General features: G+C 42.6%; 1 protein-coding gene across 2 annotated transcripts; it reads right to left on the bottom strand.

The window, feature by feature from the left end:
- Positions 1-1,932: 1,932 nt before the first annotated feature.
- On the bottom strand, positions 1,933-23,325 carry map3k20a (mitogen-activated protein kinase kinase kinase 20a). Of its 2 annotated transcripts, XM_080498498.1 has the most exons (17): positions 23,302-23,325; positions 20,539-20,731; positions 19,091-19,178; positions 15,072-15,173; positions 14,436-14,501; positions 14,321-14,349; positions 13,502-13,639; positions 11,911-11,997; positions 10,590-10,664; positions 10,399-10,505; positions 8,036-8,171; positions 3,543-3,587; positions 3,401-3,431; positions 3,148-3,287; positions 2,973-3,035; positions 2,798-2,887; positions 1,933-2,020 (listed from the first exon to the last, which is right to left on the bottom strand). In XM_080498498.1, the coding sequence occupies exons 2-17, from the start codon at positions 20,695-20,697 to the stop codon at positions 1,997-1,999; spliced, it is 1,380 nt and encodes a 459-aa protein (XP_080354624.1). In that variant the 5' UTR covers positions 20,698-20,731; positions 23,302-23,325; the 3' UTR covers positions 1,933-1,996. The 2 variants fall into 2 exon arrangements, with proteins under 2 accessions (XP_080354624.1, XP_080354625.1); XM_080498499.1 differs by lacking the exons at positions 1,933-2,020; positions 2,798-2,887; positions 2,973-3,035; ... (1 more) ...; positions 3,401-3,431; positions 3,543-3,587 and adding an exon at positions 4,986-6,462.
- Positions 23,326-23,359: the final 34 nt, after the last annotated feature.

The raw sequence follows: 23,359 nt of genomic DNA, 5'->3' as shown, positions 1-23,359 counted from the left end.
CGTGGTGCTGGAGGGACTGCTGCCCTTTGACCCCAGATGGACAGACGAGAGTTTGGCCGACAGGCTGGCAGTCGGCGAGGAGCAGCGCGAGTCGCCCCAGGGAGAACCGGGGGCTCGGTTAGGAGAGCGACGCACGGCCGATGCGTAGGAAAACCCCTGGCTCTCATGTGCAGACAGGAACTGAGGCAAGGTGCAAGCCTCAGAGCGAGTGAGGGCACGGAGAGCATCGGCCGACGGCTGTGATTTCTGGCTCACCATCTGCTTCATCCTCACGTTGTACATCCATGATGGATCGATATCTGAAACACGGGATACACACCGTCTATTTATATTCCCAAATGCAGGGAAAACTCAAGTCACTGAAGCTAGAAGCAGCCAATAAAGCACTTGCCGGAGTTTGATCTGTCCCTGGGGCTGAAGTCGACGTGAGCCGGTGCCGTTTCAATAAACAGCTCCACGTTCTTGATTTCATCCTGCTCACCGCTCACACTCCATGACAGGAGGCAGCTGTGTCTGGTGGACTTCGGCGACTTAACGTCACTCTATAAAGCCAGGGAAAAGGAAAAAAGAAAAAAGACACACACATATATATCAAACACTTTACAGTTGTCATTTAAGGTTTCGTGACCAGCCTTAAATGTGTTTCAGAAATATACATTTTAAATGGTTAATGTGCAGTATATCAGCTTTACTGACTCACCTCGTAATTGACTGTGTAATCCACTTTGTGATTCGGTTGTATTCCAACAATCCATTTGTCCATCACAAAAGGCGGCTGCATGAAAAGATTTACTTCATTGTCCAGATCAGACCAGAATACGTTTGGAAAAAAGAAATTACATTCACAAAATACATTTTAACAAGACCTTAGCCATGCGGAGGATTTCCACATCCGGACGGTTGGCGTTGAAGACGACATCTTTGATGTAAGTTACGGCAACGTCGTCGCCGTCAAGTTCCATGTACAATTTCCACTTGCAGTCCTGCGAGATGAAAAGTTAATGATGAGATGGTGAGGATTCTTCTGTCGCAAGGAAAACTTCCTAATTGTACTATTCTGTGTGAAGAATTTTGTTAATCTAGTATACAAACCAACAGCACAGCCTACAGGTAGTTTAACAGCAGTGGCAAGTTGGTGACCAAAAAAAAAAGTCACACAATGAGGACATAAGGTAGAATAAAAAACCTCTATACAATCATTGCAAGGAAACAAAAATGGACACTTTAATTAAATGTAATCCGTAGGCATTGTTGTCCGATTTGCTTCTGCACTCCAAAATACTGTAAAAAGGCAATAACAAATATTCTACGTCGACGATATAAATCCGAAACACTGAACATGTCTTCTAAAAGGAGGAAACAGGTTGATCTGAGGCAATAAGGAGAAATATATGTCTTTCTCTTTTTTTTTTAATGCACTGGTGCAGATGGCACACATCAAACTGGGAGGCAACAATATGAGCAATTCCCCAGCCCTCTTCTTCTGCATATTGAATGCTGACGATGCAGTAATGATTCCACCAATCCCTTCAAGCTGCCCGCGAAGCCACAGGTCACTGCTTAACCACCAAGGGTTCATGGCACGGGCCAATCCATTGTGTAATGATCACAGAGAAAGACATCTGAGGAGTGGCACTAACACACTTGTCTGAGGAGCCTTCGCCCTCTCCGTCGTCGTCCCCAGGGGCTGGGGAAGCGGCTCAAAAAACGGGGGGGAGGGGGGGGGGGAGCTCCGGCAAGGGCTCTGGCTCAGAAACACACCGGTGGCCCTGCGCTGGCCTGGTGTCGGCCCTGGACGGTCGCACTGGGGCTCCCAGGTCTATGCGAGTCTAATCACTCCAGCAGAAACAATGTCTGGTAATGATGCCTAGGACCCGAGTGCGTCTAATGACAACTCATACATAATTCAGCACCTTTCACTTGGCTGCACGGTGATATCCTCATTAGTAGGGGACCCTCAGTGGCTGTCAGATGGTGGCCGCACAATCGCAGGCCCTCATTTTGTCTTTGAGAAGTGCAGCTGCTTCCATGACATCGCCAGCAAAGAGGGGCGAAGGGAAAGAAAAAAAAAAAAAAAGAAAAAAAAATGTAGTGCGGGTTTGTTTTATTTAGTGCAAAAAACCTTCCAGTTTGTAAAAACAAGGCTGACACGGAACCTGACACCAGGCAGGGGAAAATAATTAGCTCTCATTTTCTCAGCCTCCTGTTTCCTTCTCCCTGCTGTGTTTTCTACCCACTAAACCACCACATGTCAGAAGAAATGGGAGGCAATTAGCAGGCTCGTTTCAGCCCTGCCGAACACACTGAAAGAGGACTATTTATGATGGGACAATGAACAGCTGAAAGATTAAATAACGTTTGCCTTTTAAAAGAAAATGACTTCTGGCTAAATGGGCTATTTTTGATTAAATTCAAACACCACAGTTTGAGACCCTAACAAAGGGCTGTGAGCAAGTTGAGGTGGATGTGCTACATGGCTGAGAATGAAATGTTTATTTGTCTGGCTTAATACATGTCTCGTGATGCCGTCAATGGTCACTATAACAGCCGCCATCGCGAATCCTCAGAACAAACAGCTTCAATAGTAGGGGGCTGATTCAGTCTCACAAAAAAAGATTCTGTTCATCTCCTCAGAGGGTATCTATCATTACAATAATGCTCAAAGTGGATAGAGCATTTCTTTGTGATTGCCATTATGTTTCTGGTTGCACAGAGCCAATGAGAAGCGACGCCGCATGCACACAGCTGCAGAATGCGCCGGAGTCGAGTGTTTGACGGCATTTCTTTACAGACTTACAGACTTTCCCGTTCCTGGTTTCCAGTGGTACCCAAACACCAGCTCCAGACTGACAGTTTTGCTCTGTTCCACCTCCTTCTCCAGCTCATCCTTTTGGAAGAAAAGACGTGTAAGCCAAAACACGCTCGGCGGAAAATGATAAAGCCATGAATAGGGAATAGAAGAAACTTTGAACCTTCAATAGAGGTGGGAAGTGGACAAACCCAAGGTAGTCGTGGGTAAGCTTTTCAATTTCAGCCTGCCAAAACAAGAACACCTCCTTTATTTGTGATTTTAAACAGTCCAGCTCCTTTAAATGTGTGTTAAGAAAGAGTTGCCATGTCGGGGGTTAATGATTAGAGATGTCTTGCCTTAAGGTGCATGACGTGACCTTTGGACTTGACCCCCATGTCCCGCATATCATTTTCCGTGAGCAATAGCAGCCTCTTTCCCGTAATGTGATTCTCTTTGAACAGGTCGGCATAAAGCTGCATGCCACATGTACCATCTCCTGACAAAGACGAGGGGGAGGGGGGGGTAAACAGCCTAGAAATGACTTTGCACAAACAAACAGGAAGTTCAATGTAAGATGTGAACCACTCGGGAAAAAAAAAGGGAACAAACCTGCACCGAATATCTGCTGCATCCAGAAATACTGAAGGAACAAAATACTTGTATATTAGTATTAAAAAAAAAACTCTAGTTTTCTCATGGGAAAGATGTAAATCGATGCATCAGTTCCAAATAAGCACATACTGATACTTACCACATCCTCCTCTGTCCAGGTAAAAATGTCAAGAGTGGGCAGCAGCTGCAGGGAAACAAACAAAATGACAGAATGTGCAAGGACACACACATGATGAATGTGTGTTTATGGCAGCCAGGTCCCGACAGTAAAACTCACCAAGACTCAAGTATATGTTAATAAAAATGGCAAATATCTGTGTTTTCGCAGCTTCACAACCATTACTTTTTCAGTTATTGTGCTATACGATCAACAAGCCTCGTATTTAATGGTCGAATATAAAACTGAAATGTCCATCCGACTGATCTAACGGGATCTATTTGGCTGAAAAATAATAAAAAAAACATATTTATTGCTCATTAAATGTAATCAAGCAGAAAGTTGCCAGCCAAAATAAAGATTTCATCAGTGTGACTATGAGACTGGTGTGCCATGACAGAGATAATGCAATGGGGGAATTGGAGAAAAGAGGACTCGATGAATGAGTAATCCCCATTCACTGTCTTCTTCCCACGGCATCCGGCATCAGCTCAGATTATCCATAAATGTGGGTCTCAATCAACAGCCGCTGCCATACATTTCAGTGCAGGCGGCTGCCTCATAAAGCCACTCAGCCCTACAGTGCTTTTCCGCCTCCTCCAGTGATGCAGTTCAGTTGTAAACACATTCAAAAACACCGTGCCGCTGTCACACAGTCTCACTGGCGTGACTTAATATCACGTTTAAAAAGGATTATTGTGTTTCGCAGATGAGCAGCCATGCTGCTGAATTTATCGTCCTTCACATTTGCACTGGACAAAAAAGTCCAAAATCTAAAATAAGGACACATTTTCTGTTCAGGGTTTGTGTGCAAAAAATGGGGGAGAGAAAAAAAAAAAGAGTTGGCAGTTGGGTTTAGTTCACACAATTCTGCCCCCAAGTGGACTATGTAGATCAGTCATGGGCAGCTGCCGGTCCTCATGCGTCTCCTTTCTGCTTTCTTTGTGAGATCATTTTCAAAAATGGGCGACGTCAGGGGGAAGGTCAATTAACCCCATTTGAACCCCGACGTCAATTTACAACCTCAAATATTGTAAAACAACATTGTAAGGTGAGAAAAGTCAAATTCGTGTGTTTTCACCCATTTAAGTTTATACGCAGACTTTCGTTGGCACTTTACATGACATTATCAGTTCCATTACTCATAAATCGCTGCGGTAGAAGGGCTCTGTTAAAATCTGTCACTCTGGTAAAGAGGAGGACGTTGTGGCCCTCACACCACAACAAAGTCGCTCAATGCTCATTTAGATGTTGAGCAACCAGGCTGTGCATGCTGTTAGTTATAATGACATTAAGTCAGTGTAAAAAAAAAAAACTCCAAAAAGAAGTAACATGAAGCAGTATGTTTCACAGTTTTAATTAAAACATTTTCAGTCACGCGTCGTTCTGTCTTGTATTATTAACACTTCAGCAATGGTTGTTAAAAGCAGTGATACAAACTCAATGCACTGCCGCGTGTGTTCTATAGGTAGTTGTCAAATGGATCCTGGACAAAACAACACAAAGCAAAATAAAATGATAAAATTAATGAAATGCAGTATAAATAAAACACTGATGGAAAAAAAACTAACCAACACAGTGAAGGTCTATCATTTCAGCAAGAGCTGAAGAAAAAAAAAAACTGGACTTTGCGGAGTGTAAAGCAAACACTGAATCTGAGCTAATCGTCACGTCGAGTACAACATGTTTGGGAATTATATGCTTATATTTGGCACGAGAGAAAAAAAGGCTGAACGGGATTATTCGCTCACACAGGAACACGGAGGATTACTGTCCTCATGAGACAGACTGATTAGAACAACTGGAGGAGACAATTGGACGTGCTCTGCTCATAGAAGCATGTCCTGTCCCCAGGTGAAGCATGACACCTCACTGAACCATAACACTAACACGGTTTCCTCTACTGTAATGTTTTGCAGGACCACGTGGCGCAAAGCTTTAAAATGTGTTTTAAAAATGTATTCCAATAGATTCCCTAGTTTTAATTCTTTGGCGGCGAGTGAATCTTTTTGGGCACCAAGGAGGCATCCTGTTTTGAAAATAACAAGACAATGAAGCCGACAGTCACACGGCAAAGTCCCTCTCCTACTGTTTTGAACCCAGGTCAGTCAGAGGGAAAAAAAACATGTACTTTCTCATCCCGGTAAGAGACTGCGTCTCAACAACTGCACTCCACCACATCCAGAACAAATTGGCCAATCTTAATGTCAGGAAAATGTCACTTCATCATAAAAGCCTAGCCTTCTCTAAGCAACAGGCTCACAAGGCTCTTTCTTCACAGCATGGCACTATACATCCAGAACATTAGGCATACAGTAAATTGCATCCATAATATCCACAGCTGGAGGGATTCAAATATATTCTAATAGTGTGTCTATATTTGTGGGCCTCTGAATGTTCATCAATATGCTGTGAGGAGCAGAGGATGTGTGCTTTGAAATGGCGAAGCGGGGATTAATTGCAATATTTGGTTTATTCCCGTTTGTCAACGAGGGTCTGGTTACGTGGCCTCCACATTACAGCGACGCGTCAAGTGAGCTCTCAGTACAGCGTCCGTCGATGCGGGCGGACTAATTAAAGCAACAACGGAGCGTCATTCACTGTCCTCAGACCAGAGGAAGCGTCCCAGTCCCAAAGCCGTGTGGATTTTGTGTCCTTCTCTGATGCGGCTGGACCGGGACGAGTTCTGCTTGGCTCGCATGTTGACCCGTATTCCCGAGTGCAGCACGGGCCGGCCAAAGTCCAAAGAAAACACGTCCTCAAAGCCCCTCATCACCGACTGCAGGTTCACCTCCTCAGTACCGGAGGTCCTGATCTGACACGACAGCTGTGAACTGTTTGACTCCTCCGTCTTAGACTGATAGAACGACTGACTTATCTTTTTAGCCCCGGGTAAGAAGAGCTGAGAGGCGACACAAGAGGAGAGCGGGGGAGGGGGGGGGGGAGGGGGGGGGGGGGGGCACAGGGGTGACAGGAGGAAAAAAAAGAAGAGGGGACAGAAAAGTAAAAGAAATAATCAGTTTCATACCACCGAGTGAAAGGAAGAGAAGAAAGAAGAGCATTTCGAATCTGGGATGGAATTTAGAAATACAGAAGGTTTTAAGCAAGGTTGACGGGAAAAGCTGTGAGAGGAGAAAAGAATGTCATTATCCTTTTCCAAAGTTAAGATATACACATTGTATATGATTTGGGCATGCAGTCACAGGTCATGGACATTCTGTCTTTCACCCACAGAAACAAAGGAAATGAATTGAAGTCACTCGACTCCGAAAACAACTAAACTAGATAAACTTGTACAGAAGATGCATGTATAGACGTACATTAATACTCATTTATTCCGTGAATAATTTAATAGATCAGTCTGGCTTCGTCAAGCGATGTGTTGCATAAGATTGCCAGGATTGATCAGGTGAAAGAAACATGTGACCAAAACTACTGACACAGATTTCTGTGGCTTTCTATTGATTCCCTAAATGACCTTAATTCAAAGAACCAAAGATTAAATATGTGAATCGTAAAACAACCTTTAAGGCATTCTAACTATTGTAACAGATGCAGGCCATATATGAAGATGTTACACTTTTTTTTTATTGACAATTGGTCTCTACACACATTTCCAACAATACCAGTGAACAGTCTAAAGGTTACCCATTGACGTATTTGATCATGGAGAAGTTTAACGCTTGGATGGTTAAAGAATATTTCAAGACCTACTTTTTTTACCTTGAGGAGTGAGTCTTCAAAAATACAACTAACATGTCATAAGATCTGTTGAAAAACATAAATCGAACAAAAAAAAAAGACATTATATTGAACAAACTAGTTTTCAAAGGGTCCACAATCATAAAAGTTATGAACTTAATAATGATTAGTTTGAAAGTTTTTTTTCTCTTTTCCCATTAAGGGTTAATGTGAAAAAAAACCCATCAAGAAGTCATTTAAACAACAACGAAAAAAATCCCACTTGTTGACGGTGCATCATGAAAGCTTTGTGGCTCGATGTAATTCATAAACAAAGCATCACATAAGAGACGCGCGCATGTCGATCTTTAATGAATACCAAAGAAAAGCAAAAGAACGCAGCAAAGCTCGGGCTGCATGTGAGCGCACGCTTCGACTTAAATCCATCTGCATTCATTCAGTGCACCGTGATGCAAATGTACTTATTCAGCCGCACCGACACCCCCTGCATGTCAACGCGGCGCCGTCAACAGTTCATACGATCCATAATGACTCAAAATGTTATTCTCTTTATGATTTTTTTTCCCCCCCCATCCTCTATTTTATATTCCAACTTGACTTAAGAAAAGGTTTTTAAGGGGAATTCGTAGTGTCTTCTGGGGGGGGGGGGGCGGGGGGAGAAACAAATGCAGATGACGCAGATAAAGTTGCCCGCCGCACTTGACACGGCGAGGCGGAGCGTCCCCGGAGGTGAAGGTGGACCAAAAGTGAAGAGACGGTAATGAGGAACTCACCGGGGTGTTGGACTGCTCAATCAGTTTGCGCTCCCACATCTTCAGACGCCGCTCGCGCTCCTTCAGCTCCTGCTCTTTGGTACTCAGGTCTCTCTCCAGCTTCTTCAGCCGCTCAAGTGTGGCTTCAATCTCACACCTAACGGCAGAAGCATGGCAACATTTAAAAGGCTGGAATTAAATGACTGATGTTTCTTTTTTTTATGCACCGAGAGCTTAATTATTTATTTATTTATTTATTGGCCACTGTGTCGTCCCGCAGACAAGCAGACCTTTGTTTAGCAACAAATAACGACACGCACCGACAGATGAAGAGTCTCAAGAGTCAGAAGTTTGCGCCATGATCATGTGGTTATTTTGTGTTTGAGTGCTCAGATTGGTGGCTGTGTTTGCTCGTCGCTTCCGATCAGCTGATTTAGTTTCAGAGTCGTTCCTTCTCCGTCCGGTTCATCTTTCTGCGACGCCCCAAAACCGCTGGGGGGGAGGGGGTCGTCTACCTTTATGATACTGAGAGTTAGACCCAGATTACCGAGCAACATGAGTGGCTACTTGTCACTCAATTTCCGACCACCTATGGTTTCAAATCGTGTTATTTGTTCTGACACATCAGCTAAATTTAGTGGATAAAAGCAGGAAGTTGCCACCTCGGAACATCAAAAGTGTCTTTCTGGTAAAGAGGAGGTTTTACTTTGCTACAAGACGGTAATGTTAGAATCACTCACTCGGAGTAACGAGTCACACGTTTGAGTCTCACTATAATTTGCAAACTCTTATCGTGTTGAGAAACTGCATTTATGTTTGATGCTCATCTCATGTCATGGAGGATTGTTTTAGCCAGCAGATGGGGCTGCGCTGTAAAAATCTCAGCTGACCTTCAGCAGTCTAAAAAAAAAAAAAGAAAGTGTGTTCCCACACTCTGGCCAGAAACTCATGCAGTCCAGACAGGAAGGTCCAGCCTCAGTCGCCCAATTCCTCCGCCCCGATCGTCCCGGCTCAGACAATGTCCGCCACAGTCAGCCTCACACATCATGTGCTCGCGCTTCCCACTTTTTCCTGACGAGGCCCCCCCCCCCTCTGCGTTTCACCGCCGCCCTGCACCGTCAGGTCTGCCCCACCTTCAGCACAAAAACAATCAATCCACACCAAAAACGGGCAAAGACGACCCTGTTGTTGTCTTTGGAACGACACACTCCTGTTTCGTAACTTTCAAATTTGCGGAGCGAAAGTGGCGGCGTTGTATTCAAACGACGTGCGAATCCAAACGTCCACGACACTTTAAAGGTCCACTGAGCATCTTTAGGATCACAGTTTTGGCTCTGGCAGCCACAGCTTGATGACAGAAAGCAGAACGTGTTGCATTCTGTTGTTATTCATCGCGCAAGGAGAAAAACACTTTGGGCCCGAAATTTGTTGAAAACAAAAGGTATAAACTCCATCTATCAGGCGGCCTGAAGGATTACCACAACAAAGTGTTATTCTGTGCAAAAAAAGAGACTACAAACACAAATTGTGTAATGCTACGTTTGAGCTGCCGGCTGAGGCGCTTCAATATCGCCAGGCGTTTATTCTTTTTTAGGCCGACGAGCTGAAGTACAATTGAGAAGAATTGAACAACACCCACGGCCTGCACGGCGCGCTGCTCGCGGGCACACCTGAGCAAAGTAAGAACGAGCACAACAAATCTCCAGATGATCTAAAATCTCATTTCTGAAAATCCTCTTCTTTCACTTTGAGCCAGCAAACGTATCAAACTTCTCCGGGGGGGGAAAAAAAACCCAAAAAACAACAAAACAAGTGAGTTTCTCGATGTTGCTTATTGCCACTTTCCTCTATTCCCTTCCTGAGATTCAGCCCAACCTGCTCCACCTGCAGATGGCTGCTTGGACAAGATGCCACCAGCATAACTTCTGAGGGTGGGGGGGGGCAAAAAAAAAAAAAAAACCTCAGAGCGCAGACAAGGCCCGCAGAGGCAGACAGAGAATAAAGTAACAGCTGAGACTCAGGCTGTGCTGAACATCACCAAACCTCCAGCTGCTCATACAGGCCAATTAAACACTTCTACTTGAAAAAGATGGTGATTATTTTTAGGGTCTTATGGATAAAGAGAGGAAGTATACCCAGATGGATGATTCTTTGGGGGGTTTTCATGTCTTTATGTAGCTATCAGTGTAATTATTAAAGATCTATATGCACGATTTCAAGTCCTTTTTTGTGTTTCGCGGCCCCCATCGGCTACATTTCCACATCATTCTTCTTCAACAGTTGCACATTTCCTTAGGCTGAGGCAGTATATTGGTGAGAAAAAAAAAAAAAAAAGAGGGTTATAAATACATTTAGTGGGGCTGGAGAATAGCTGATCACATTACCTCCATTCAGCCTTGTTGTGAAGGAAAGAGTTGCACTGTTGAGGAAGTTGGCTGTCGTTTGACATGGACTCCAAGGTGGAGAGGATCTGCTTGAACATCAGCCTCTCCTAAATAAACACAGAGACGCCAGTGAATGGGACGCCAGTGAAAACATCAACGTCAACTGGAGACGCCGGAGATGTTTGTCTTACTTTCGGCTCTGTTGCCCAACAATTTCTCATCAGTCCAGCGAAGCTGGCGGGACAGCTGCTGGGGATGGTTAACCTCTGCAGAACACACACACACACACACACACACACACACACACACACACACACACACACACACACACACACACACACACACACACACACACACACACACACACACACACACACACACACACACACACACACACACACACACACACACACACACACACACACACACACACGCACACTTACAATGTGTAATCGTGTCTTATAAGGCCGTTTCAGGAAACAGTCATGAGGACATCAAGACAGAAGTTAACCAGCTAATTCCAGCCTGGTGAATCTTACAACTTCACTAAATATTCCAATTCTCATCTTCTTTGTCTCATCAAACAAGTCTTCTCTGTTTCTAGCCGAAGCTGAAGGTCTCATGACTTTATTTCATGCTTGAAACCACAGACACAAGGAGAATATTTATCTTCAAATGTCAAAGGAGAGGGCTGATATTTTAAAGGGGTCATATTGTGCAAAATTCATTTTACAACAGTAATAATCATCCCTAAACCTGGAATGACGTCCCAGAAGTGACCGTCCTCTCTCTCCCTGGCTTGTTTATTTTTTTTTTAAGTGCGTTGCTCCAATGAGCCAATCAGAAATCAAACCCCATATAGTGTCATCGAGGGTCTGGCCATTCCCTATCAAGGTCGGTCCTTCGTTTGACCCTCCAACAATCAGGCACCTCTGCTCTGGCACATGGCACCACGAGAGGAAGTACTTCCTCCTCTTCCCGAGACGGGCATGTGTGGGCGGAGCCAGTCCAGCTCACACAGACACAGCAGATTCTGAAATGCAGCTCCTATGATCCAATATTCTAATGGAGGAAGATCAAGGAAAAGTTGGATTTGGGAACAATAAACTTTGAATGCAACATTTTTAGACCAATGAGACCATGTGAAAGTGTTGAAAAGATGGATAATATGACCCCTTTAAAAGAATTGAGCATCCTCTTGTTTCAAGTTCCACAAAAACAAACAATAAAAAGGATTACTGCCCTCCAAATGCCATGTCTGAAGGAAACAGACACAGATCTGCTATGACATGAAATTAAATTAACAGAACTATTTCTTTATCATGACATCTGCTCGTGGCTGGAAAATATGAGGCGACATTTTATCCCCAAAGTTGATGATTTAGATAAAAAGGGACCAACACTTTGTCAAGCCGGCGGTGATAATGTTATGGATCGATAGAGTGTGTGCATATGTGACGATAGTCCTCCATTTGTGAGGGTCGGTGCTCCGCCAACACGCTTGTTAAATACCTCGTGCTTCTCCACCACCAGCCAGGCCACTTGTAAACCTTCCAGGCCTTTGAAGGGTATCTCACGAGTGAGCATCTCCCAGAGCACCTGTCACAAGACGCCAAGAGCCAAGGTCAGTAAACAAAATCACAATATTGAAATACTGTACGCTTACATGCATGTGGGAGGATTAGTTGTTTTGCAAAAACAAAAACAAAACAAAAAGACAACAACAACAACTCAGAAATATATAAATACTTGTGAGCAGGTGAGTATTTGTTGTTTAAACTGGATACGGCGTTCGAATTCTGCAAAAATAATCATTAGGAACATTTATAGGTTCCTCGGGGAGCCCAAACGCAACCTGGAAAATACTACAAAAAAAGATCCATATTAGCTCCCATGGCTTTAATGGTCCCTGAAGTACAATAACAGCTCTGCCTTGATAATTTGGCTTCCTTTCAGTTGGTATTCACGAGTCAAAAATAACAACCTGCGTCAACGCCTTACAAGTGACACCATGAAAAGGTGGCAAAGAGCCGTGTTTCAAACATCAAAAAGTCTTCACTGCATACGTGCAGCGCACTCCTGGATTTCAGCCTCTTGCCAGCTGCCTCTCATTACATGTATGTATTTTACTATAGAAATCAGCTCCTCGTGAAAGTGCCGCAGGGAGAAACTGCACACTTTAAACTCGCAATCATTCGGCTGCACGTTGCACAGAAAACTCATTCACTGCAATCGCACTCATTGTTCCGATTGTAAAATCCAACATAGATTTGATCAAACATAATTTTTTAGATGCCTTGCAATTTTAAAAAGAGTCATTCCCTCGTGTACTACACAAAATGAAATTCTGAAATAAGATTAAGGTAACCCTTAGCAGTGTTTTTTTTTTTAACACACAAAGTTTCTGACAAGATGCAAGTTTGCAAAGGTCAAAATTGCAACTTTTGTCCACTTAAGCCGGGAAAAGAAATTGCTGAAATATAAATACAAGTTGGACTATTCACCACACAACTGTTTTTTTTATTCAGCCACCACTGAGTGCAGCTTCTTTGAATACAATCATTGTATTTAATAAGATTTTCCATACTTTGACTCTGACTGACATTAAAAAAAAAAAAAGTCAAATTATCTGAAAAAGCTTTTCCCAGATGGATTCTGACTTTTCCAACTCAGGTTGTTCGCAGCAACTTTTGAGTTCATCATTCGTCTGTGTAATCCTGGTTGCTCCATTATGAGTCATTTTCACCAAATCTGAAGACAAAGGATTGGTAAAAAAAAAACTTCTAGTAGCTTCAAAACAACTAAAAAATAAAGGACCTTCAGAAACTGTCAATGTGAGTCACTGGAAAGAGTAACTAACAGAATAAAATAACTAACTTTGTGCACTCACTGATTTCTGTGAGAAGAAAACCAAAAACCACCGCATGACCTTGTGGCGTCTCTCCTTTTCCATACTTTTCTATTCCTAGAACATTTTTTTGCATCCCTCCACACTAAGTCAGGTAGGTGATTGTCACGATGAAGTTTGAAATATTCAGATAACCTAAAGCCAAAACAAATATTCCACCAGTCTGGATGAAAAACAAAAGATTTCTCAACTCACCACACCGTAGGAAAAGGTGTCACAGGTTTCAGACACGGGCAAACTCTGGATCACCTCCGGAGCCATCCAGGGAAACGTGCCCACCAGCGACATGTGTGTCGTGTGGGTCAAAAACTTTGACGCTCCAAAGTCACAGATCTGAAGTGACGACAAACAGAAATCAAGACGAATGAGCCGAAGTGACATTTGTAAGAAAGTTACACCAGAAAACTCTTCAATGATCAACGATAACCACCAAGAAGGATATGAAATACTCATTAATGGAGGTACATTGCTTATGATATACAGAATAATCCCCAAAAAATAACATGTATATTAGGATATATGCATATATACATGTAGGCAAATGCAGGCGTGAATGTGTGTCAAACGATGAGATTTATTGTACGTGAGTCAAATGAATAAAATAGAATCAATGGATCAATGTCAGCAGGTTCTTATGTCATGCAAGGCTGCTGAAAGGAACCACAATGGCCTTTGAATATTGAATAATGAATATCTTGATGAAGCAAAGAGATCAGCAACATGACACATAATTGAGGAAGTCGTTCCAACAGTCCTCTGTACAATTTCCCTTTTTATTTTCCTCCTCTCTCCTCATCAACCAAACCATGAGCAGGACTCACCAGTGACTGTCGGCGAGTTCGAGTTCATGCTAAGTTAGTCACTGCCCTCTTGTGTCCATATACCAGAGATAAATAACACAACAGCATGACGTTCACCTTCACCGTCTGGGAAAGCTGAGGTCCGATCTGATGTGTTCAATATTAACATCTCGGGGGGGGGGGCAAAAAAAAAAAAGTCAAATGAATTACTTACCTTGAGGACTTTGTCAGCAGTTAAAACAACTGAAAGACAGAGACGACATGAAGAGTTAAAAGATTTTCTCTCGGATGTTTTCCTCAGTGTGTATGTAAGGAATGAAGCGACTGACCATTTCTGGATTTCAGGTCTCTGTGGATCACCTTAACTGGAGCCTCTGAATGCAAATAGTGCATTCCTAAAATGGAAACAACATAAAGGATGAATGTAATGAGGTCGATACGTTCAATGTGGTGAAGGTGAAGATCAGGCCATTTAATACATTCTAAACTAACACGATAACGTGTTCACTACATGACGGTTGAAGCAACGAGATCATCGATATAATAAGCGTAAATGCTCCAATTTATTCACATAAATCGTGATATTGCGTATGCAAAATTGGTCCTCACGTGCAACCAAAATTCACTTCTACTCTCATGACCTTTTAGACATTTTAAACATTTGAAGTGTGCAAAAAACAGAAGAAATCAAGTTTCTCCAGGGAAGAAATCCTCTTCAAATTCAAGTAGTAGTTTGACTTTTTCCAGTTTTACACTTCCGGACATAAAGTCAATCACTCCATATAACATATTTCTTTAACTATTTCTACTTTTTACTACCAAAATGAGCAAATTTCTCTTCAATAGCGTGATCTTGACGACATAAAATACTGTCCATCGTGCAGGGTGTTGACTCAGTTGACCCTCGGCTGCTGTTTGCCGTTATTTAGAGATTTTCAAACAAAGGAAATGAGTTTCAGATTCACCTCTGGCAATCTCTGCAGCCCACGTCATGATCTGGCCCATGTCTATGTCTTCGCTCTCGTCACTGGACAGATAATCGTACAGCGAGCCGCCGCTCGCATACTCTGAAAAGACAAATCCCAAATCAAACAATGTGAACAATCACACACACACACACACAAGGCTGCAGTGTACTTCTCTGTGTTTGGATAAAGCGATATAAAGGATGGATGCGAAAGACACGCGAAGAGAAAAGTGACAGTAACAAAACTGTTTCCTTGAGCGCTACATTAGACACGGCGGTGCAGTATGTCAGAGTATTGTGTGAAAACCGCTGAAATTTGACTTTCGGCCAGATCTGTCGCTGTTGGACGAGCTCCCCGGCCTCGACACGGGTTCATCACATTGTCATTGGAGAAGAAACGTTGTTTTGTTTTTTTGGGGGCTTTTTTAAATTTTAAAGCTTCCATAAACTTATTGGTAAGTGCCCATTAAAAAAGTGTGCAAAACTTAAAAAGCTTTTGCACAATCTCCTCCATAACTCCATTGTGGACACCGAGACAAAGCTTTGATAAAACCTTTGTAAATCAAAGACATGTAGAGCAGAGGGGGGAGAAGAAAAAAACAAAAAAAAAACTGTTGCCACTATCTTGTGAAGTAAAGCATTTAAATCAAGACAAACAAGCACCAGCAAACCCAGCGGGAGCCTTGTGTTTGTGGATAATAACCCAATCATAACCCAAAGCAGTACTGTAAACACGGACAGGCACCGAGACAACAGCCTAATTAAAGACCATAAAATACGGAAAGGACTTTTATTATGACGAGACAGAATTTCACGCAGGCTTTTTGTCATTTACCAGGAGAACCGGAGACAAACCTACGTCAGGAGGATAATTCCCCCCCCCCCCCCCCGTGCATGTAAAAGTTGAGACTTTTTGCACAGTTGCGTTGTTTAGATAACAAGCTCTGCTGTAAACGGCACTTTAATGTCACATGAAAGCTTTACTCTCGTTTGCGTGACCGGGAACGATGCGGTGATCGTCACACACACACACACACATACACACACACACAGATTTTAACCTGGAACAACACATTGATCAGATCCCCCAGCTCTTTTGAGTGACGACAACAACCGCTAACCTCCAGCAGGTCATTCAACCGACTGCAGATAGGAGCCGCGAGCCAGAAGGAGCAGGTCCCGCGTGACGCCGTGTGTCAACAGTCGGAGGAAATTTATAACACAGCTGATGAATGTGGACACGGCGTGGTCAGGGCGCCTATAAACATTTTCTCTGTATCGGGTGCTAATTAGATTCTGCCTCCATAAACAGAAAACACCTCGCAGCTCCTTGACAACGTGACCTTTCGCTTAACGCCGCTCCAAAATACTACGGACGGGTCACGACCGCTTTCTCGTGCAGTTCGGTCGTCAAATTTTTTTTTAATGATCTCCGATTTTTCTTCACTCCTCGCACAACTATCCCATTGGAAAGACCTCGATTCCAAATATTTGACAGAGACCCTCGACGAGATGTCACAAGGAACCGGCGGCTCTGCCGCCAACCGGAACCCTCGTGTTTGATTCAAGTAATACAGGAAACAATAAAGCTGCTTCATAAAAAAAAAAAATGACAATGACCACCTGTGTGTTTTCTGCCGTTTTACTCACTTTCGTTCGACTGGTTTTTCCAGATTCATTTACCGTAAATACAATCGCCGCGGTTTTTTTACTTCCATCTGACCTGTTTTATGTTGACAGATCGACACAAAAGCAGCAGAATCCATGTTATATGATGGAAAAAAGAAAATGGAGAATAAAGTGCTGACTGTGAGGGGAAGCCTGAGTTTAGTTCACTGTAAATATTGAGTGAAGGCCGACGTGAGCGGCTCTATTTCCAACGACGGTTTTAGAGGTTTTTTCCCTCAACGGACAGCGAACGGCCGCCGACACGTCAGAAGCGAGCTGCTGCGTGGACTTTCAGCCGCTGGCGATTTGTTGTCATTTCAAGATAAGAAGCTTCTTTTGCTTTGTTTCGCAAGAAGAAGGAAATGTGAAGAAACATCCTTGAATCTCAAAGCAAACAGATGATTAGTGTATGTGTGTGTGTGTGTGTGTGTGTGTGTGTGTGTGTGTGTGTGTGTGTGTGTGTGTGTGTGTGTGTGTGTGTGTGTGTGTGTGTGTGTGTGTGTGTGTGTGTGTGTGTGTGTGTGTGAGGTGTTTAAGGACAGCTGTGTTTTAGAAAATGTCAGCGCTGATCTCACCACACAATAACAGTAGTAACTGTTCTACACAAAACTCAAACCCGGGTCTTGTAAATCTGCGTGGCTCAAATGAAAAAGTAAATCCAAAATGTCATGGAAAATTTTTTTTTAATAGTTTGGTCAACAAATGAGCCAGAGTTGGTTAAATACCCACGACAGTGGCTGCATGTGCTTAAGAAGACTAATAATAAGATTATGACACTTAGTTTGATTTCACTGTGATATTTTTGTGAAGTTTCACCCGACTGATGTCGTTTCAACAGAAATCCTGGAAAAATCACTGGAGAAGGAGGTCAAAAGTCATTAGAGGTGAATTGGGAGAGTTATAGATAAGAAAAAAATGTGGGAGCCACTCCTCTAAAAGATTAATCCCTATTTTTTTGTTTTGCAATCTGTATAATGCTTAAAATTAAGGAAAATAATCACAGTGAGAACATCTCGGAAGGTAAAACCTACTTACGTATTGTTCATGCAGTACACTAAAGTTGACCATCATTTTCCATTATATTACAAAAACACAATACATTTTCAAATATTCAGCTCTACACCACTGTTTTGCCTTTGTTTCCACATGTGAAAAATATCTCAAACCTTTTTTTATGTTTCTGTTTAAAGTAATAAGCTGCACATATTAAAAAAAAACGAAAACATTTTTACTTCATTTGATCTCAATTCGCCTCACAGTGCTGACACTTCGACTCTCCGGCTAAATGCCACATGAAACAGAAGGAAAAGAAAAAACAACTCTCTGCTCACAACACTCACGGCAGCTGACTATCATATAATTAAATGAAACTGGACGCTGCTCGTGTGAAAAGCGCAGTGTGGGCGTCTCTGACAGCCGTCAATCCTGCGGCACGGGCTGGTATTTAGAACTAATAACTGCTAATCACGAAGCCTGCAACGGTCCTGACCCTCATCCGTGTTTGTCCCCACATTTCTTTTCTCCTTTTGTTAAACTTCGTGGCTTATTTGACAACTTCATGACTGGAGCCACTGTGCAAACTGCAGTCGGGTCCCAGCTGGTCTTCGTCACACTGGCAGCGTGATTTTTGCCGGTAGAACAAAAGGAAGGCTGGTTAACTAATGATTTGTCAGCGAGGATCAGCATCCAGTGAGTGTCGTCTTGATATCGAGTATACTTAATTCGCAAAAGTCAGGTTTTAAAGGTAGAAATGTTTTATTTTCGGGAGGCTGAAGCTGATCGTGTCTCATGATCAGCGGGAGACTGTTTCCCCTTTTGGTTCAGTGTTAACTGCTGAAAGGCAGGTTGGTAGATTCCTGAAGGGGTCATTTCCCCCCCACGAAGCTCCAGCATAAAAATCACAAATAAGGTTGAAATCTGGCTATAAGATGCTCCGCGCTGTTCGTCACTCTCCGAGTGCTAAATTTCCAGAAGTAGAAATGACCAGCTGGATTGGAGTCTGACCAGAGTCATGCTTGTTCTCGTGATTTCCACAGTCCATGAGCTTTTTTTTTTTTTTTTTTTTCCCAGGCGGCTATATTTTTCTCTGGCTCTGACCTATACGGACAAAAAAAACAGGGTCACGCAGCTACTGTATGAGTGTGAGGCCTTCCTGAAGCCTCTGGCATTCATTGGTGCTCCCATAGAAACCTCTACTCCATTCAATGCACAAGAGCCAACTGGTGCAAAACAGCTTCAGCTGCAGCATTTTTTTCCCCATCATGTAAAGGAATCGGACGAGTGCGACTCATTTGCGAACAGCGACCGTGAGAGAACCGGCGCGACGCTCCGCATTTTATAAACACTTACCGGTAACGATTCCATAGTTGGGAGCCTCAACGATGGCGCCATAAAACTGGATGATGTTACGGTGGCTGAGGACGCTGAGGATTTCAGCCTGAGAGATGAACACACACACACACACACACACACACACACACACACACACACACACACACACACACACACACACACACACACACACACACACACACACACACACACACACACACACACACACACACATCATCAAAGTTAAATTCGATACCTGTAATACTTGTACTTTACGATTCAATATTTCAAAAGTAACAATGAACTATTCTATTCAGTGAGAAGGTCCACACGGAGCTCTCACTTTAGACCGCCGGGTCAAAGTTCAAGTCCAGATTGGATTCTGTGTGGAGCTCTGCATGTTCTACCTGTGCATGTTTGCGTTCCGTTTGCTGCTCTGCCAGTCTAAGAATGTGCATTTTGGAATAACAAACTCGGTTAGAAATCAATTTACAAAAAAAAAAAAAAAAAAAACCTAAAACAAAGTTCGGAAACGTCTGACATGGCGAAGGTGGAGAAAAAAAAAGCCAAGCGATCATTAGAAGAGTCGTCCATTGAGAATTGAAAACATTAGACTGAAATACTCACGAAAGTAACACAGGCGAGATTCCCCCGAGGGAAAAGTCAGGCGGGTTTATTCCGTCCCTCGGGAGGTAATAAATGTTTGCGCGAACTTTTCCCATGGACGTATGAAATAGCTGCGAGGACGTTTGTGTTTGGACGACAGCGGTGGACTGGCCGGGCCTCGGAGCCACACTGCCAGGAGGCTCCAAATACACCTGAAGATATATTCATATAGAATTCTGACCCAGAGAGCCGTTACGTGTAACCTTTTCCCGAGCGAGCAGGAACCCGACAAAAATGAGTTGATTTAATTGTAACCAAACACTATAATTAAAGGAACAATACGCGCAGTGTGAAAGGATTACATTATTATTCTCACAGAACAATCATCTCTCAAACACTTGAGTGAAGTTGAAAGGATACCGGTGATCCTTTCTGCGGTATCATAAAAGAAATGATGAATACATTTCTCCATGTCTCATCACAGGCCAACAAGTGTGAGACAAATTCCCCGCAAAGATAATTCGTTTTTTTTTTTTTTTTTGTCTTTAAGACAATGAGTCTGTGCTTTCAGGAGGTTTCAAGAGCAGTCTCTCTCTCTCTCTCTCTCTCTCTCTCTCTCTATCTCTCTCTCTCTCTGTAATTGGGCCAAATACATTATTTCATTTTGGCAATAATGTTTTTCTTTTCTTTCTTTTTTTTTTTTGCAGCAGCACATTTCTGAGAGTGGGCGAGTATAATGACCGTGAGTGATGGGTACAGAAGTCACCACATCTCGCTGAATGGGGTAGCAATTAAAATGATTACAACACTGACAATTAAAAAGTATATGGGAAAAAGCCCCGGGCAATTACGACTCCTACCTCGTTTTCAATCTTGAGCAGTTTTTTCACCGCCACCTCTTTGTCCTGGGAGATCCACAGGGCCCGGTACACACTCCCGAAGCTGCCGCCGCCGCAGTTCTCGTAGAAGAGGACGTCATCAAACTTGATTTGCACGAAAGACACGCCGGGGGAAGACATCTCATCCTGACGCTCGGCTCAAAGTACTCGGCTTCTGAAGGGCGGGGTGGGAGGGGAAGGGGAGAGGAAGGAAGTCCATTTCACAACAAAGTCCTCTGTGGTAAAAAAAACAAAAAAACAAAACAAACCCAAGTGCTTCAAAGAGTCGCTGGAAGGCCACTGCGGCTGGACTACAGGACTGAAGCCGCTGCCTTTAAGTGACCGTCCCCTGACTCGTCCTCTCTGCCTCATCGCCGGCACCAGTGAAGCAGTGGGCTTCTTGTGCACGGACGATGCCGGCGCGCCTGGCATGCTGTGATCATAAGGCCAAAGTCACGGGACGCGCCAACACAAGTCAACAAGGCCAGAGAGAGCCAGACGCTGTGATGAGAAACTGTCTTCAAACAAAAAAAAACCCCAACAACTTAAATGATGCTCATTTTCTCTTTATACATTCAACTAAAAAAAAAAAAGAAAAAAGAAGCTCCTCTTGTGCACAGAGCAGCCAAACATGTAAGGCAGGGTTATGAGCGTAATGCTTCCAAACCAGCACCGTGCAGATTGATTATCGCGTCGTTTTGTTTGTCCGCGAGAGCATAAAAGCATCTTGTAAAGAAATAATTCCATCATTACAGGAAATTGTTGCTCTGTTATTCTTCACAGATTTCCCCATTTACGGCTCGGCAATTACAGCTTTTAAAAGGCTGTTACCTGGGTCTTCATTGGGATTACTATCCATCACAGTGGGGAATGCCTCCATTGTCACAGAGGGGAGCCACTGTTTGCTGCTGATTTACTTGTGTTCGTGCTATACTTAGCCTCCGCGGTCATTTACTCTGTGAACCAGGTCCGGTATTGTCTGACCACTCAAGAAGCCAGGGTTACTGGGATATGGGAGCACTCCAGCAGTCCCCACTGGCAGTTTCACACTTCATAGCGAGCGCGACTGTAAGCGCTGCAGCAATGGCGGCCTGGCGGCCAGATGTCCACAAGTAAAGAATAAAATGAGAAATCAATCACATAAACACAGCTTTGATCTTACATCTGATTTGCCTGAAGCGTCTATAAACTTTGTACCAGAATATCAAATGTTACCCGTTACTTTACTGATATACGATTTGGTTGAAAAAACAAACAAAAAAAAACTTTTCAAGATGAGCTGCATTGGTGTTGATTCTTTACATTTTGAAATGGTAGCATTCCTTACAATAGAATAGAATAGAATAGAATAGAATAGAATATAAGATAATATAAGATAAGATAAGATAAGATAATGCAAATAAAAGTTTGATATTCTTTGAACATCCGCATAAATGAAGAATAACAAATGTCTTATCGACTACCCGAAAAGTCCATGCAGGAATGTTATTGAAATCAGTACAATATTATTTAATATTCCTTATATTTTACATTATTATAAAGCTTTTCCTGAAGGTAAAGCGTATTCTGACTTATGTTGTTATATGTGTAATATTACTGTCATGGTTTTACTTATTTTGTTGCAAAAAAACCCAAAAACAAAGCATATATATATATATATATATATATATATATATATATATATATATATATATATATATATATATATATATATGCAAATATACATTTAGAAATTAAACAAAGCAACTACAATCAAGGAGAAGTATTTGAAAAGAAAGTCATTCAGCTGCACATTTGATCATTTTTGGCACTTTCTCCTCATAAAAGCACATACAAATATAGAAATTGATCACAGATTTAAGGTATTTTGACTGAAACATGACGAAAAGATTCCTAGAGTAAATTTCTGCTTTGAAAATATTTAAAAAAAAATGTTAAAAACCTGTTCATTGTCTATGGCCAGCTCACTGGGGTTGAGTGAAAAGAGCCTTCCGGATTAATATAAACATACTTTCTTCAGTATAGACCCTTTAAAATGCCACATGACTATTAATCTACCTGGTACATTAATAGATAGAACCTTTTTGTTCATTATGAACAGCGCATACACAATAAAACAACTCATAAATGTAACAAACTAAACGACAATATATAGATAGATAATATATATATGATAACAACCCTGTTATTATGATATTTACTCTTTATTCAATTCTAATGAAAATTGCAGCTCATTGGAGCCTGAACAGTTACATCAGCTGATCAAGCTGCTGCTGCACTTATTTGCCATCTTTAAAAAAGAAGAAAAGAAACTGCTTGATCAAAAAATAAATACAAACAACGTTAAACAAACAAACTTAAATGCAGTGAGTTGATTTTACAAATGTGCCAATTCCTTCATGTATATAGCGCACAAAAGAAGCACAGCAGGGGGGGAAGAAAGTTACTATTTATGATGAATGACTTTCCCCCAGTTTCGATGAGAGATAAGCAGAAAAGCACATGGCAAGAATGGTGGCACGAGACAGAAAAACAGTCACCAGCACTGGATCCTCAAGGTTGGGCAGACTAAACAGACTGGATTACTGGAATGATCTCATAATCGCACTTTATAAACAGCTCCATATTGAGGTCGTGAATCCAGCAGGGATAAATAAAAAACAACAGGACTGCAGGTCAGATCACCCCTGAGAAGAATGAGCTGCAGCCTGTCACTGCTGCCTCCAAAAAAACATACATACATACCGGCATTCAGGGGTCTTCTGGTCGGTGGGGGGGCGGTATGGGGGGGAATCCGGGCCGT

The sequence above is a fragment of the Blennius ocellaris genome (genome assembly GCF_963422515.1).
Source record: "Blennius ocellaris genome assembly, chromosome: 6".
Lineage (NCBI taxonomy): Eukaryota > Metazoa > Chordata > Actinopteri > Blenniiformes > Blenniidae > Blennius > Blennius ocellaris.
Note: the sequence above shows the minus strand (reverse complement) of the source record. Positions and strands in the feature narration are given on the sequence as shown.